The sequence below is a fragment of the Mangifera indica genome, chromosome 3 (genome assembly GCF_011075055.1).
Source record: "Mangifera indica cultivar Alphonso chromosome 3, CATAS_Mindica_2.1, whole genome shotgun sequence".
NCBI classification, from domain to species: domain Eukaryota; kingdom Viridiplantae; phylum Streptophyta; class Magnoliopsida; order Sapindales; family Anacardiaceae; genus Mangifera; species Mangifera indica.
Window position 1 is genome coordinate 14,715,323 of NC_058139.1, and position 16,962 is coordinate 14,732,284.

Sequence of the window (16,962 nt, forward strand, 5' to 3'; positions counted from 1 at the left end):
CACCGTCCTCCATCTTTTTCCTATCTAAGATCCCATTAATCTTGTCTAGCTCATTATAAAGTTTATGGTTCTTGTTCTATTTTCGTGTTTTATGCCCATCGGGCATCTTCACACCGAACTGAAAGTTTAGACGATGGACATCTCCGATCAGCAGTTTCATGCCTTGTTCGTTCATGTATGGTATGTGCAGATCACCAATTTTTAACAGAAACACCGAAAAAAAATCTCTAAACATTTGAAAATAGGATTATAATATTAGCATTATAATATTATTTTTACAAAATGATAAAAATATATAGGCGTGCATAATCTGATTTGATACCGTTTAAAAATTTTTTCAAATCAAGTTCAAAAAAACGGTTTGAAAATTTTTCAAATCAAATTATACCAAACTAAAAAATACGGTTTGGTCTTATTTAGATTACGATTTGAACCGTAATTATCAGTATTCTATGATACACAATACGTATTATATGATATGATCCGATATGATATAATATATGTGAGAAACGATGTGTATTATAAAGTTTATTAAATTAATAAGTTACAGTAAATGTATTATACGATACAATACATATCCTATAATTCGATACATATTGTCAATACGAATCAATACATTTTTTAAAGAAAATGATGGTATAATTGTGGTATATATGAAAATTTTTAAAACATTAAGAGTGTTTGTGATATGTTTTAAAATATTGATGTCTCAATTTAATATTTTATTTTTATAAAGTGTATTATACAATACAATACATAATATAAGATATCAAAAATTAAGTTTTCAATAAACAATTCGACTCTATTATTTGAAACTTTTAAAATCATTAATATATATATATACTACATACCATTTACGATTTAATTCGGTTTGAAATTCATAGAAAGTGCAACCCAAACAGAAAAATTTCAATCCAAACCAAATCGAACTATAATTATTTGACAATTTGAATCAAATTATGTACATTTTTTAAAATCTGTAATATAATAATTATATTATCATACATTGAAAATTCAATTTTTTTATTACCACATTAAACGTCTAATTGTACCCATACATTTGACCGAATTCATTAACGGTAACTAAATATTTAAATTTTTTAAAATTAATGAACCAGAATTTCTTAATGGAGTAAATATAAGAGGAAAGTAGGTCTTTTGGCCTATTTTTTTTATGTTGAGTAAATTTAAATGCTCTTGAGGTATTTATGAGTTGAATTATTAAGACAATGTCATCTAAGTTCAAAGTTAGAAATGTTCTCATTTTTTCAGATTATGGTGTAGTAAACTTCTTTAAGAAATTTAGAACAATAAGCCTCTGCTCCAATTGCCGTGGAATCCTCTTCAATTTTAGATGAATTCACACACACATACAAAAATTAATGAAATAAAACCGGCCAAGATAAATATTTTAAAACTATTAAACACTGAAGCTGCCAAGATAATATGTTGATAAGAAGATTCTGCAAACCAGCAAAACAGAAAACTGCAGCATCTATCCACACAACCCCATCAAATCCTTATTCAAACCCCATTTGGTCTTCAACTGAGACCTTTCAATTTCCATACTTTCCTACCACCAACACAAAACTCCTACCAATAAAAAGTTCGATCTCACAACCGAATATTCTACCACAAATCTTCTTCAAATTGTAAAAACAAACAATCAAGCCAGTTCCGAACACATTGATTTTTCTCCATCTCTCCAGCTCAGTATCTGTAGCGAGGCGGCTTGTACGGACCCTCAACTGGCACGTTAATGTAGTCAGCCTGCGCCTGTGTGAGTTTGGTTAGCTTAGCTCCAAGCTTGCCAAGGTGAAGAGAAGCCACCTTCTCATCGAGGTGCTTGGGCAAAACATACACCTTCTTCTCATACTTGCCGCTACTCTTCTCTTTCCAGAGCTCAAGCTGGGCAATCACCTGGTTGGTGAAGGAGCATGACATCACAAAGCTAGGGTGGCCGGTAGCACATCCCAAGTTCATGAGACGACCCTCAGCCAAAATGATGATGCCTGAGTTGGTCTCAGGGAAGACCCACCTGTCAGTTTGGGGCTTGATGGTGATGCGCTTGATACCTGAGTAGGACTCAAGTCCAAGCATGTCAATTTCATTATCAAAGTGACCAATGTTGCAAACAATGGCATTATTCTTCATCTTCTTCATGTGGTCAACCATGATGATGTCCTTGTTTCCGGTGGTGGTTACAAAGATGTCAGCCTCAGAGACGACATCCTCAAGCGTGAGCACTTGGAGTCCCTCCATAAGCGCCTGGAGAGCACAGATGGGATCGATCTCAGTGACGATTACCCGAGCTCCGGCTTGCTTTAAAGCAGCAGCACAGCCCTTCCCCACATCACCATAACCACAAACAACAGCAATCTTGCCAGCAATCATGACATCGGTGGCCCTCATTAGACCATCAGGGAGTGAGTGGCGGCATCCATACAAGTTATCGAACTGTTTCCACAAAACACCAAAAATAAATCAATTCTAATTCAAAATGGTAAATCAGATCTAAACCCTAAACCCAAAATTAAATTTCCAAAAAGAGCAAATAAGGTCGAGCAAATATCAATATTCAAAAAATGAGCATAAAAGCCAGATCTGAATAAAAAGAACATAGATCTAGAAGAAGAATACCTTGCTCTTGGTGACGGAGTCATTGACATTGATAGCGGGGAACAACAAGGTTCCATTAGCCTGCATCTGGTACAATCTCTTAACACCAGTGGTGGTCTCCTCAGAAACTCCAACCAATCTCTCCTTCATCTTGTGATACTTCTTGGGATCAGTTTTCAATCCATCTCTAATAATAGTCAAAACAATCTGAAACTCAGCGTTATCAGTAGAAGCTGGTTCGGGTAACTTCCCAGTCTTCTCATAAATCTCCTCGGCCTTAACTCCCTCGTGAATCAGCAACGTCGCGTCACCACCATCGTCCACAATCAGATCTGGGCCGCCACCGGGACCCCAGTCCAAAGCCCTCTCGGTACACCACCAGTACTCCTGCAGAGTCTCACCCTTCCAGGCAAAGACGGCCGCAGAGTCACGTGCGGTGGCGGCGGCGGCGTGATCTTGAGTAGAGAAAATGTTGCAAGAACACCAACGGACCTCGGCGCCAAGGGCAGTCAAAGTCTCGATAAGAACAGCAGTTTGAATGGTCATGTGGAGGGAGCCGGTGATTTTGGCGCCCTTGAAGGGCTGAGAAGGGCCGAACTCAGCACGGCAAGCCATGAGTCCGGGCATTTCGACTTCGGCCAACTCGATCTCGAGGCGGCCAAAATCAGCCTGGGACATGTCTTTGACTTTGTACTCGCGACCGGAGGTGGTTTTCTCGACAAGCAAAGCCATTGTTAAGATTGGATGTCGGCTTATCTCTGCAAAATGGAGAGTTGTGAGCGAGGGTAGAGTCGAGAGTGAGGATGTATAAATAGATTTGAGGATGAAATGGGCGGAAGAGATTGGCTTTGTTTTGGGGTTGGTGGTAGGGTTAGATTCGAGCTGAGTTAGGTTCGAGCTCAACCGAAATCTGCTAAAATCGGCTCATTTTACGCTTGAATTTAATCCAGTTTATTTTTTGTTATTAAAATGACATTGTTTTAATATATATTAATCAAAAAAATATCGTTTTGTATCAAAAATTTTAATTTAAAAACCTGACAAATAGCTCAAGCTTGAGCTCAAATTTGATCGAATTTGACTAAAACTAACTCATTTTAGACTCGGTCAAATTAAATTTGAATTCGAATTCAAACTAACTCGATTTGAATCAATCTCTACTTAGTGGATAAGTATAATATAGGGCAAAGAAGTTTTTGTACGGCTGTCTGTAATTACAAATTGTTACTCCATTAACGCTAACGCTTGCTTGGTAAAGTCGCACAAGTTCCAAGTCCAACTCATTTTGAATTATTATCATATCATCAAATCACTTATTATTTGAGAAATTATTTTCTGGCATAAGTAAAACTTTGTTTGATTGTGATTCTTAATTTTATATTAAAAATATATGTCTATTGTTTATTACCCTACTCTTACTAATTTAAACTTAAACATAATTTCAAACCATTTCTTATCTTCTAGACTTAAATGGCAATTTTTCCCCAGGGTAAAAGACTTATGCCCACGCAAGGTTTATTATAAACCAAATTCACATCTATTAACTTTTAAAAACTTAAATATTCATTCATTTGTTAAATTTTATTATTACTATCAAAGATAAAATTAATTTTCTATATAAATTATTTATAATTAACAAAATATCATTATTTTTGCTTTATAAGATTAACCATTCAAGTAATGACTAGTTGGTAGATGTTACATCAATTATAACTCAAAAACAAGACTCAAATAAAAAATATCTCATCTATAGGTTGCAAATAAAAAACATGAGTCACAATTCATCACAACTTTTGCAATCTCCCCAATATATAATAACAGTTTATGTTGTCTTCGGATTACTTTCCACAATTTTAGTAAACACAATTAAAGAGCAATTACTCTTATACCATATCGGGATCACAATGATGTTCACCAAGTCATGTAACTGTAACACCCATAAATACATTATAAGGTTAATTTGGTTATTTTATTAAATATATTGATATATAGGATTGAGAAAATAGACAAGTGTTGAAAAAATGTGATATTTGGTCTTATAAGCGATTGTGCACTGAGGGTGCACACCCATTTGTAAGCATGTTATATTGATAATATAGATATCTTGTCACGCCAAAAATTTAAAAAAAAAAAAAGAACAAATGATTCGCAACCGTTACACCAATTGTTATCTTATTCTATATAAGGAATCATGTTTTGCATGTTATGAATATATTTTATGTAATATCAATCTTTAGTTTTAAAACTTGTCCTTATCCTCAGTGGAGAATGAAGATTCCAACCATTTGAAAGACAGTTCTAGCAAGAAAAAATAATAATTTTTGGCTCTAATTCTTCGAGGTGGGGAGGAAAGGTAAGTAGGAGTTGCATTTTTCAGTTATACGGATTTTGAATATAGATGGTGAACTTTTAATTATAGATCTCTTAAAATGCATAAATATTGACATCATTATGTAACATGTTTTGTTTAATAGATCTCTTAAAATGCATAAATATAGATGGTGAACTTTTAATTATAGATCCCTTAAATCACTTTAACTTTATTATTTAATAGATGGACTTGACCTATTTTGTTTAAATGAAGAACATGGTCATAAAAGTTATAGAATTGACAAGAACTAATTCAATGGATATGTGAAGCTGATGTTTTCATCACTTTTTTATCTTTTAAATAATGAATTAATAAGTTGTTTATATTGATTGATGGTGTAACACCCACAGGTACATCATAAGGGTAATATTGTCATTTCATGTCTAGTTGATGTTGTTTGTATATGTAGCATGAAGAAAGAATTTCTTTAAACATAAAATACAAAATTTTAAGTTGAGGAATGACTATGCATAAATAGTGTAAGTCCATTCATCAAATGTCATGTCAGATAAGTGAATGATGCATCATATATGAAATTTTTAAGTGGCGTAACCCATGCATGGTGAAGCGCACACTCATGCATGCGGTTACGGAAGGAAATTTTTATATACAACATGTTATCGTAGTTTTTGAGTTTATATTCCATAAAATTTTCATCACGTTCTTATTCCCAAAAAGTAAGTATGAGAGTTTTTTGGTTTCATTTTGTTAATTATAAAATAACTTACCTTTATTTGGCCCCTTGGATATTTATATAACCTTTTCTCCTTGAACAAGCAAAGAGAATTAAGTAGGGTTAAGGTAAATATCGAAATTGGAATTGGAATTGTTAGGTACCTAACTTTTAGTTCTCTACCTAGAATCAACCTACTTTGAATAGGTTTTGATTTAAATTTTTATTGGATCATTTGATTTTGGTTTCACCTGCTAAAGAATTGGAACCAAATCCATAATCCGAAGGTTGGGTACCAAGTTGTGTTGCCAATTAAGTAGCCTTTTTTTCAAAAATAAAAGTTTTATAACAAAATGATACAAAAAAAAAAAAAGCATTTTGTTACAACATATAATTAACACAAAAATGTCATTTCATTGTTAAACTTTTTCATACCTTAAAATCGATGTCTACACAAATCCTCCTCACTTGCCTCTCTAATACCTTATTCTTTCACTTAATTTCATCTCAAATTCAACAAATTTTTTTTTCTACAAATAGTTTTCTTGACATGTTTTTCTATGTACTAGTTTGACTAATTTGTTGACTATGATGGTTGTTGTCACATGGGTATTTTCTCAATCCAAAAATTGTTGTAACCAACACATCTAAACCTAACTTAGCATTCCTCCAACCTCACTCAATGTTTCGTAACTAAGTGTGAGGATTTTGCTGCAGTGATTTCAATGTATGTGCGTTCCCAACAAACATCAAGTAAATGAAAACAAGAGTGCTTACAGGTAAAACTCAACCTTTATATATTACTCACAATCTTTATAAAGAAATATACAAGTCGCTCATATGATCTATTCAAGTTGCTCTCTCTTCCCTCAATACTCTCTAAGATATCTCTCCCTTATCTCTTATATTTGCCTTATTTATACACAAAGCATTACAAATGGACAAGTTACAATATTCAAATTTGAAACAACATCTAACTCTTTCAATTGCTTCACCAATCACTTCAACATGTTTTTGGTATCCTTGTCAATCAATCCCTTAAATCACTTTAACTTTATTATAGGTGAATTCTTGAATTTGCTCCCTTGAATTACTCCAATCTGCACCCATAGCCATAAACGAGCCTGCTAACACATTCAAAGTCATCAAAGTGATATGTGATAAAAACTAAATGTTATAAATGTGCAATGTTGCATATATCTATATTAGCATGCATAAATATGCATTTAATAATGTTATGAATATATATACACACACATAAGTGCAAAAGCATGTCAATAACCAATAACATCATCCAAACCCATTATAATCAACATGTTAAGTATATACATGCATTAACCAAGTACAAAATCACAAATACTCATTTTTCAGCATATTAAGTCCACAACCATATTAGTAAACTCATGTAGACCCAAGATAGCATCATATCAAATAAACATGATAAAATCAAGTAAGTATATTTTCACAAATGTCATTTCAATTATGTTTCAAGACAAATCAAAAGTTATGCACTTACTTGATTTACATCGATCATGTCAAACTCTCTTCAAATATAGCAAAATATTTCCTTATCAAGAGGTTTAGTTAAAATATCAGCAAGTTAGTAATTAATATCAATAAATTTAATCCAAATATCACCCTTGTTAACATGATCATGCAAGAAATATTGTCTAATATTTATATGTTTTGTTCTAAAGTGCAAAATATGATTTTTTTTAAGTTGAATAACTTGTATTATCACAAAAGATTGGAATGTTTTTTATTTCAAAACCAAAATCTAAATGTTATTATCTTATCCATAAAAGTTGTGCACAACAACTAGCATCAGAAGTGTATTTGAAGCTCGGACGGGCATCCCTTTTCATTTGGCAAACATTCTTGAGAGCTTTAGACTTGCAAGAGCGTACATTGGACAAGCAAAGGAATCAGTGTCCTATATTTGGGGATAGGTGTGTTGTGCTTGAAAAATTGGAAGCATAGAATTTACCCATGTTTCGGTTATAAGAATTTTATGTCATATACTTAATTAGCATATTAAATATTAATTAATAACTTCAAACATAGTTTTGACACAATCAAAACACTTAGAAAACTTCAAACATTAGTCATTAAACAACTTTAAACATAGTTTTAACAACTTTAAACATTAAATATTAATCAAAACACCTAGTTTTGACATATAAAAAAATTTAGTTGTTAAATTTTCAGCAAAAATAGTGGTGAGAAATTACTAGAGAACTTCAAGAAAAATTTTTCTACTAACATAAGTTGTTAAATTGTGGAACATCATACAATCAAAATTGATGGGATAATTTTGTACAAGTTTTGATTCTAGTTTCTAAATCCTATTAAAAAATTTTGGTTTCAGTTGTAACTATTGATATTTCTACACGATATTATAGCAGCTTACCCATAAATTTAAGGGGTTGTGTTGACATGATTTTGATGGCATAATGGCACCAAAGATGGTGGCCATCAATAAAATTTTGTTGATAACAATTAGGAATGTGATACGAACCTTAGGAGAACCATATCTTAAAAGCTAGCTATTGAGATGGGAGAGCCCAAGGCCATATAAACCCCACACTAGTTGCTCATACTTTCCAATGTGGGATCCAAGTCTCATACCTTGTATTTGGGATCGTAACATACCACCACGCTTCGTAGCCCCGGCGCCCACGCGGGCTGACTGTGCGTTAGCTCCCTGCTAGCCCCGGGCGAACACTGTAATGTCGGTGTCACCACCTGCGCTGCATAATTACAATTGGGAAACATGGTGATGACTCTGATACCAAATGATACAAACCTTAAGAGAACCACACCTCAAAGGCTAGCTATTGAGATGGGAGAGCCCAAGGCTATATAAACCCCACACTAGTTGCTCATACTTTCCAATGTGGGATCCAAGTCTCATACCTTGCATTTGAGATCGTAACATACCTATGGGCAACTAGTGTGGGGTTTATATGACCTTGGGCTCTCTCATCTCAATAGCTAGCTTTTGAGGTGTGGTTTTCCTAAGGTTCGTATCATTTGGTATCAGAGTCATCATCATATCTCCCAGTTGCGATCGTGCGATGTGGGTGGTGACATCAGCATTACAGTGTTCGCCCGGGGCTAACAGGGAGCTAGCGCACAGCCAGCCCGTGTGGGCGTCGGGGCTGCGGAGCGTGGTAGTATGTTACGATCCCAAATGCAAGGTATGAGACTTGGATCCCACATTAGAAAATATAGGCAACTAGTGTGGGGTTTATATGGTCTTGGGCTCTCCCATCTCAATAGCTATCTTTTGAAGTGTGGTTCTCCTAAAGTTCGTATCATTTGGTATCAGAGCCATCACTATGTCTCCCAATTGCAATCGTGTGGCGCGGGTGGTGACGCCAACATTACAGTGTTTGCCCGGGGCTAGCAGGGAGCTAGTGCACAGCCAGCCCGCGTGGGCGCCAGGACTGCGGAGCGTGGTGGTATGTTACGATCCCAAATGTAAGGTATGAGACTTGGATCCCATATTGGAAAGTATGAGCAACTAGTGTGAGGTTTATATGGCCTTGGACTCTCTCATCTTAATAGCTAGCTTTTGAGGTATGGTTCTCCTAAGGTTCACATCAGAATGACGGGGAAGTTAATCTCCAAATCGAAAAATTACACTACTTTAAGTACTATATAAGCAAATCTTTGTTGGTTTGAAGCATAAGGTGTCGGAGAGATAGTTTGACAAGGATGACTACAATTGAGGGTTTGAAATGGGAGGAGCAACGCAAGTTTCGATAAACTGACATCATCATTTCCAAATGCAAAGCCAAGTAATGGAGTTGGTAAGGGCAATTGTCTTTTCTTGCTACAAATTAACACCATTTAAAACCTAGTGGACCCTACAAGTTGATCAACGTTGCTTTAAGAACGTGATTGCAGCCTTTGACCGTTCACTGAATTCAGTAGGGCCCCGTAACAGAGATTCTGATGGGTTGGTTAATTAAAAAGACATGGGGGCAAACGTCGGTGATTGGACTACCCGTGTGGTATAGTCTACATTTACTTTAGGGCTAAGGAGAAATTGCGCTATAATGAGCTCTCCTAAGTGTTACAAATTTAATTTTACAAAGATTATATCTAATCTCACCTAAAGTTTATTTAAATAAGTTGTACCAAACATACCTTAATCATTTTATGGTTTAGGGTAGTTGATAAATTATAATAAATAAAACCTCTTGATGATGTTTCCTTAAATGTTGGGGGAGATAAGATTAAGAGGTAATAAGCCTGAAAAAAAATTAATTAATTAATTAATATCATGGCTTATTATATAAATTAATTAATTAATATAAGGAGAAGGGTGGCCTAATCCTAACGTATCAAAAAAAGTCATAGTGAGGATTGGAATCAATGTTAGAAAAAATTCATACTTCCAAGTCCTAATTTCAATCATCATGGAAATTCCTGTGCAAAATTTGACTATAAATTTTTATAATATTCTTTTTTTTTTTAAATTAATTTTATTTTTTCCCTTTAATATGTTATCTCAAAACTTCCATTTATTTACTACAAAATCATGTTGTTGGGTTGGTGAGCGTTCGGTGAGAGACTGGCAGTACAATCCAATTCATAATTTTAGTTTTTATTTATTTATTAGATTAGAAACCAACCTAATTTAGCTTAACTGTCACAGCCTCTCATTTTGTCTCTATGTATCAACTATATTAATTAACTGATTTATAATTTTCCATTTAAGGTTTAACCCTACTATTTTTTCACTTAATCACCTGTCATACTTTTCAATACCTAGCTTCAATTTTTTTTTTTTAAATTATCATACATATTTAATTATTTTATTTTTAAAATAAGTAATATTATATATAAATATTTTTAATACACAATTTAAATATATAAATAATATTTTATTAGATAATTAAATATTATTTTATTTTTAATTTAAAATCATCTAATCAAATGATGATATATCCTCTATATACTTAAGTTATATACTAAAAATATGTAAATAGTATTATTGTTTTGAAATTATTATATTACTTGAAATTAATAAAATTTTAAAATAGCTCTTTGTATATCAAAATTTCATCAGTGTTATATTTTTTCTTTATTAGTTTCTTTCACTTCTTTCTTGTAAAAGGTTTTGCGGGTTTGAGGAGATGACAATTTTAATGGGTTTGGGTTTTGGGTGAGTGACAGTTTTAGTCAGCTTTGGTTTAGATTGGTGATGGCCGTAACAAGTTGGATTTCAAACTTGAATTGTAAATTTTTAAACCTATAAAAAAGTTAAATGTTTATATATGATAGTTTTAATGAGTTTAAGTTTGGGTTTGGATATGGTGGCAGTTCTACTGAGTTTGAGTTTGTGTGGGCGGTGGTTCTAGTGGGTTTAGGATTGTATGAGATTCTGGCGGCTAGGGTTTCCAACGATGAATCACAAAAACTATATTATAGAATTTTAAACTTATATAATAGTTAAATTGTTATGTTTAAAACTGTTATAGTAAGATTCGTTAAAGGGGTATATTTCCTTTTTTTTTTTCTCTAAATTTTATGAAAGGTGAAATTACTATTTTTCTCTTATAATATTAGTTTTTTTTTTTTCAAATAAAGTTGAGTTTTAAACAAGAAAATATTATTAATGTATTCAGTGGGTGGAAAATTGTATGGAGGCTCAACCTTGGGTGGGAGCATGCAACCATTCATTAAAGAATCTATAGTTCAAATCTTTAATAATATTATGTACATAATTATGTATAAAAATAATAATATATCATTAAATAATTTGATATTATTTTATTTTTAATTTTTAACTATCTAATCGTATGAGGATATCTTAATATTTATATATAAAAATTATATATATAATACTACTCTTAGTATATAAATTTTTTAAGAGTTTTTTTTTTCATCTTAATTAAGAATATCCATACATATTAGATTAATTAATCAAATATGATAATAGTTAAAATTGAAAATTTTTAACAAAATAAAATTGAAAAATTTTAATTAAATATGAAAAATAATAGTAATTAATCCAATATCATATTAATTTTTTTATCAAAATAATTAGTTTTTATGTAAAATCATTTTTAATTAATTGTGCTTCTATTGTTTGAAAAGAAATTCCGTAAGACCAAAAAAAATAATTTATTTTAAAATATTTAAAAAATCGTATTTGAAACAAATTAGTGTATCCATTTTTAAAGTCTGTGAATTTAAAGATTAAAAAAAAATAAAAATCCTTTTCAATATTTAATACTAAACTCATTTTAAGATTAATTAAAAAATAAAGTGAGATTAAAATAATAATATAAAAAAAAAATTTCAAATAAGAAAGAAAGAAAGAGTGAAATGATGAAAAATGTCGTCATCTGGAGGTTGGTGTAGAAGGGCATTGAATCTAAAATGAAAACAAAAAATAATAAAAGATTGTTGAAGTTCTGAAATGACCATAATACCCTCAACAACCCCCAAACACCAACTTTTAAATGTCGCCTCCTAACATTTACCGACTTAGAGAAAAAGGACATCGGCGTGGCCACATCAGCGGGAAGAAGCAGCTTTTAACTTAACTCAGAAGTGCTTCTTCAACATATTTATTTATTTCATAAATAAAATTATGTGTTTAGAGTTTTAATTATTTAATTAAATATTATTATTATTATTATTGATTTAAAATTAAAATATAAAATAATATATAATTATATGATGATAAATTATTTGAATATCTAATTAAATATTTAAATAAATAAATTATTTTATAAATATATTTATTTATTAAATCTTATTGCTTCACATATAAATGCTAGATATTTTTCTTGTTAAAAATAATAACCAAAAGACTATTTTTCATCTAAGTTTTATCCTAAAAACCTAAATACCTATTTACAGGCTAATTATAGTCAAAATTTTTAGTTATAGGCAATGATAAAATTGTTATTTTACCCTTAAACCTTAGAACCTTAAAATTTATATCATGTTTCCTTCTACCAACTTGTTTTCACCCACCGACGAGTGTTTTCGTCTTTGACAAAGAAGAAATTATTTTTGTTTGAGAAGAAGACGGCCTCATACGACCATTTGAGACCTCTTTGTCTAAGACCATCTTCATCTCTGAGGAGAACACTTTGATTGTCTTCGTCGGAGTTAATCTCTTTAATCGATGGGTGGGAAAAAGTTGACACAAAGAGATAACTTGGGGGAGAGGACGAACGCGGTCAAAAATGACGAACTTTACCATCTCCAATGATGGTTTTAAAATCCTAGAGATGGAATTGTTATTTTTCAAATTTTAGGTAAAAAGAAACTGTTAGATTTATAAAGTAAGGGGAGGAGGTAAAGAAAAGAAATATGATAAAATTTTAGTTTTTAAAATTATTTTATAAAATAATATTTTATCTTTAATTTTAACTAAAAATTAAAAAAAATTTATAAATAAATATTTAAATTTAAAAAAAAAAAAATACTTTAAGTTTTTAGGATACCTTGGTGGGATTAAGTCATTTGCCCAAAAGAAAATTCAGACCTTGAACATACAGAATTCCTTCCACGTTACGTGGAACCTCAACTTTCACGCAACTATTTTCATAAAACTTTACATTTCACAAATTATCCATCTCATAAAAACCAATTCATATTAATTTATCCAAATATATCTTGATTAATGACGTCAGTATTCAACCCCCTTAAAGCCATATATAAATATGTCATATCCCACAATGCCCTTCAATAAATAACATCGAATATTATTTTAGATTAAAAAGCAGATCCATTTAAATCGAAATTTATTATTAATCCAACAATTTAGCACCAAAACTCATTACTTTTTCTATATCTAATGAATGAAATTCAGTAATAAAACAGTTATTAATTTCAATGCAAAATTGTATCAAATTTTCTCCTGCGGTTTACTGATGAGGACTAAAACGTTACTATAAAATTTTATAGGACTTAAGAAATACTATCCGAATTCTGAGGGGCCACATAAATATCCCTATAGACAAGCCGTGCTAAGCCGCGCAAACAAACACTAGCAGATCTGAAAACAAACAAATACACAAAGAGCAAATAACAAAGGACATAATTGTAATTTGATAAACCCCCCAACCCCCGCAAACCTCTTTTTAAACCCCGAAGACCTCACTCCTCCACCTACAGTTTTCATTTTCCCCTCTTCTCTTTTCCTCTCTGAATCCACGCACCAATGGATCCAGTGAATGTGTGGGGCAACTCTTCCCTTGACGCCGTGGATCCAGAAATCCACGATCTCATCGAGAAGGAGAAGCGACGCCAATGCCGCGGAATCGAACTCATTGCTTCTGAAAACTTCACCTCCTTCGCCGTCATCGAAGCCCTCGGCAGCGCCCTCACCAACAAGTACTCCGAAGGCATGCCCGGCAACCGTTACTACGGGGGCAATGAGTACATTGACCAGATCGAAAATCTCTGCAGGTCCCGAGCTCTACAAGCCTTCAGGTTGGACCCCACCAAATGGGGCGTCAACGTTCAGCCGTACTCCGGTTCACCGGCGAACTTCGCCGCCTACACCGCCGTTCTCGAGCCGCATAGTCGTATCATGGGGCTGGATCTTCCGTCGGGCGGTCACTTGACTCACGGGTATTATACTTCTGGAGGGAAGAAGATTTCGGCTACGTCGATTTACTTCGAGAGTTTGCCGTATAAGGTGAATTCAACTACTGGGTATATTGATTACGAGAAGTTGGAGGAGAAAGCTTTGGACTTTAGGCCTAAATTGATTATTTGTGGTGGAAGTGCTTATCCTAGGGACTGGGATTATGCGAAATTTAGAACTGTTGCCGATAAGGTTGGCGCGCTTTTGCTTTGTGATATGGCGCACATCAGTGGCCTCGTTGCCGCTGAGGTATGTTTAATTCCCGACCTGGATTTTATGGATTTCTTATTGCTTTTTCTCCAGTGGGCTGTTTAGATCTGCTTTTGCTGATTTGAGAATTCATTTGCATGTCATTTTGGTGGAATTAAGTGTCAGTTTTTGCTTGAAAGTGAGTTAATTTTGAGTATGTGGTGTGGTGAGAAAATGGTTCTTGAATAAGAAAAAAAGGATCTTATGTTTTTATTTTAAATTAGTGTCATTATATTAAGTAGAATTTCTTAGACTTTAGATCTTTTGTTGGAGATGTGCGGTGCAGAAGTAACATCTCCAAAAGTTAAATGTTTGATTTTATAATTTAATGTCATTGTTAGATTCTTGTATTAAGTACTTTTCTGGGGGAGTTCTATTTGGTTTTAGTGTTTTTGAGTCTAAAAAATTGTTCCTTCAGCGTGAAAATATGGATCTTGATTGAGTAAGCAAGATTTAATTGAGTAACGAAGATTTAAGAGATGAAGCCTGCCATGAAGTTGATAAAGAAACAGTGTTTTCTTGGGAAGATGGATCATGTGTTCTTTTGTTTTATTTATCTATTTTTATTTTAAGCATAGCTAGATGTTAGATCTGTTGTTGGAGATTTGGAGTGCACAAGTATAAAAATCTTTAAAAATTTTGTTTAATTTCATAATTTAATAGCCTTCTTAGACGCTTATAATAGGTTCTTTTCTGCGGGAGTTCTTTTTTTTTACTAAAAATTGTTTCTTTGGAGTGTAGGAAGCTGCAAGCCCTTTCGAGTATTGTGACATAGTGACAACCACAACTCACAAAAGCTTGAGAGGTCCAAGGGCTGGTATGATCTTCTACAGGAAAGGTCCTAAACCGCCAAAGAAGGGCCAGCCAGAAGATGCAGTTTATGACTTCGAAGACAAGATCAACTTTGCTGTCTTCCCTTCTCTTCAAGGTGGTCCTCACAATCACCAGATTGGTGCTTTGGCTGTTGCCTTGAAGCAAGCCATGACCCCTGGCTTTAAGGTCTATGCTAAGCAAGTCAGAGCCAATGCAGTTGCTATTGGGAACTACCTGATGGGCAAGGGCTACAAGCTTGTCACTGGCGGAACTGAGAACCACCTTGTTTTGTGGGATCTTCGTCCTCTTGGATTGACTGGTAAATATCTGGACCTACCGTGAGGAGTTTTGTGGTTATGGATTGAGTTTCATACAGTCAGTTTAAGTGCTTGATATGTTTGTTTTGCAGGCAACAAAGTTGAGAAGGTCTGTGACCTTTGCAACATTACTGTAAACAAGAATGCTGTGTTTGGTGACAGCAGTGCATTGGCTCCTGGAGGCGTGAGAATCGGTAAGAATTGCTGATAAAACTTGTAGACAATTGTTGTTTGTTTGATCTGAAACTCACCCCTTGTGTGAATAGGTACTCCGGCCATGACCTCAAGGGGTCTGGTTGAGAAGGACTTTGAGCAGATAGGAGAGTTCCTACACCGTGCTGTGAGCATCACATTGAAAATCCAGAAAGAACATGGAAAGCTATTGAAGGACTTCAACAAGGGTCTGGTGAAGAACAATGATATTGAGGAGCTGAAGGCTGATGTTGAGAAGTTTGGAGGCTTATTTGACATGCCTGGCTTCCAAATGTCAGAGATGAAGTATAAAGATTAGGTCTAAAACTTCAATTCCTGATGATTTTTACTGCTGTCCACTATAAAGGAAAAAGAAAGAAAGAGTGAAATATTCATTTTTAGTTAGATGTTATTGTTGGTCCTTGAGTGTATCATGTGGTTTGTGCTTATGCAGTTTACCAATAAGCAACCAATTATGTAATGTAATGAGAAAATGAAATCTATCAGGTGCTTGCTCAGTTGTTAAGGGATGAGATCTTATAACATTTTTTTAATGAATTGTTAGTCATTATGCTATTGACTTAAAGAATGTGGGTGACCTTATCAAGTTGAAGCTTCCAAGAAAGAAGATTAGTTCCCAGGCCCAGATTCATCATCCTCGCCTCATCTATCAAAAGCTTTAATCAATTTTAAAGCACTTTCTAACATCAGGTAAGTGGAATGATACGAAGACTAGTTGTGGGTAGAGTCAATTTTCTCCTTTTCCACAAAAATTTCGAATATTTTGTAAGAATTAAATTATGCATCTTATGTAGCCTCTTAATCATAATAGGTCGGAAAAAAAAAAATATATATATCTAACATAACCTCTATAATTGTGAGTGTTCTCCAAATTATTAAATATTATTAGAATAATAAAATTAGGTATATATATAATGAATAAAAATTTATACATAACCAATTATGTGTTTTCGTATAAGTGGACAATTTTGAACTAAAAATAACATAAAATTTAATCTTTTGATAATATGTTATCATTTATTTAGATAATTTATTTATACATATAATATTACTCTTATCAGAAATAACTGTAAAAGAAAAAACA

The 16,962-nt window shown here is 33.1% G+C and overlaps 2 protein-coding genes across 2 annotated transcripts; one reads left to right on the forward strand and one right to left on the reverse strand.

Moving 5' to 3' along the window:
• Positions 1-1,383: 1,383 nt before the first annotated feature.
• On the reverse strand, positions 1,384-3,409 carry LOC123211302 (adenosylhomocysteinase 1-like). The gene is made up of 2 exons (XM_044629929.1): positions 2,641-3,409; positions 1,384-2,457 (listed from the first exon to the last, which is right to left on the reverse strand). Exons 1-2 carry the CDS (start codon positions 3,349-3,351, stop codon positions 1,711-1,713), a joined length of 1,458 nt encoding a protein of 485 aa, XP_044485864.1. The 5' UTR covers positions 3,352-3,409; the 3' UTR covers positions 1,384-1,710.
• Positions 3,410-13,793: 10,384 nt separating this feature from the next.
• LOC123212004 (serine hydroxymethyltransferase 4-like) lies at positions 13,794-16,383 on the forward strand. Its single transcript, XM_044631018.1, has 4 exons — positions 13,794-14,535; positions 15,277-15,667; positions 15,758-15,859; positions 15,932-16,383. Exons 1-4 carry the CDS (start codon positions 13,858-13,860, stop codon positions 16,174-16,176), a joined length of 1,416 nt encoding a protein of 471 aa, XP_044486953.1. The 5' UTR covers positions 13,794-13,857; the 3' UTR covers positions 16,177-16,383.
• The last annotated feature ends 579 nt before the right edge of the window (positions 16,384-16,962 follow it).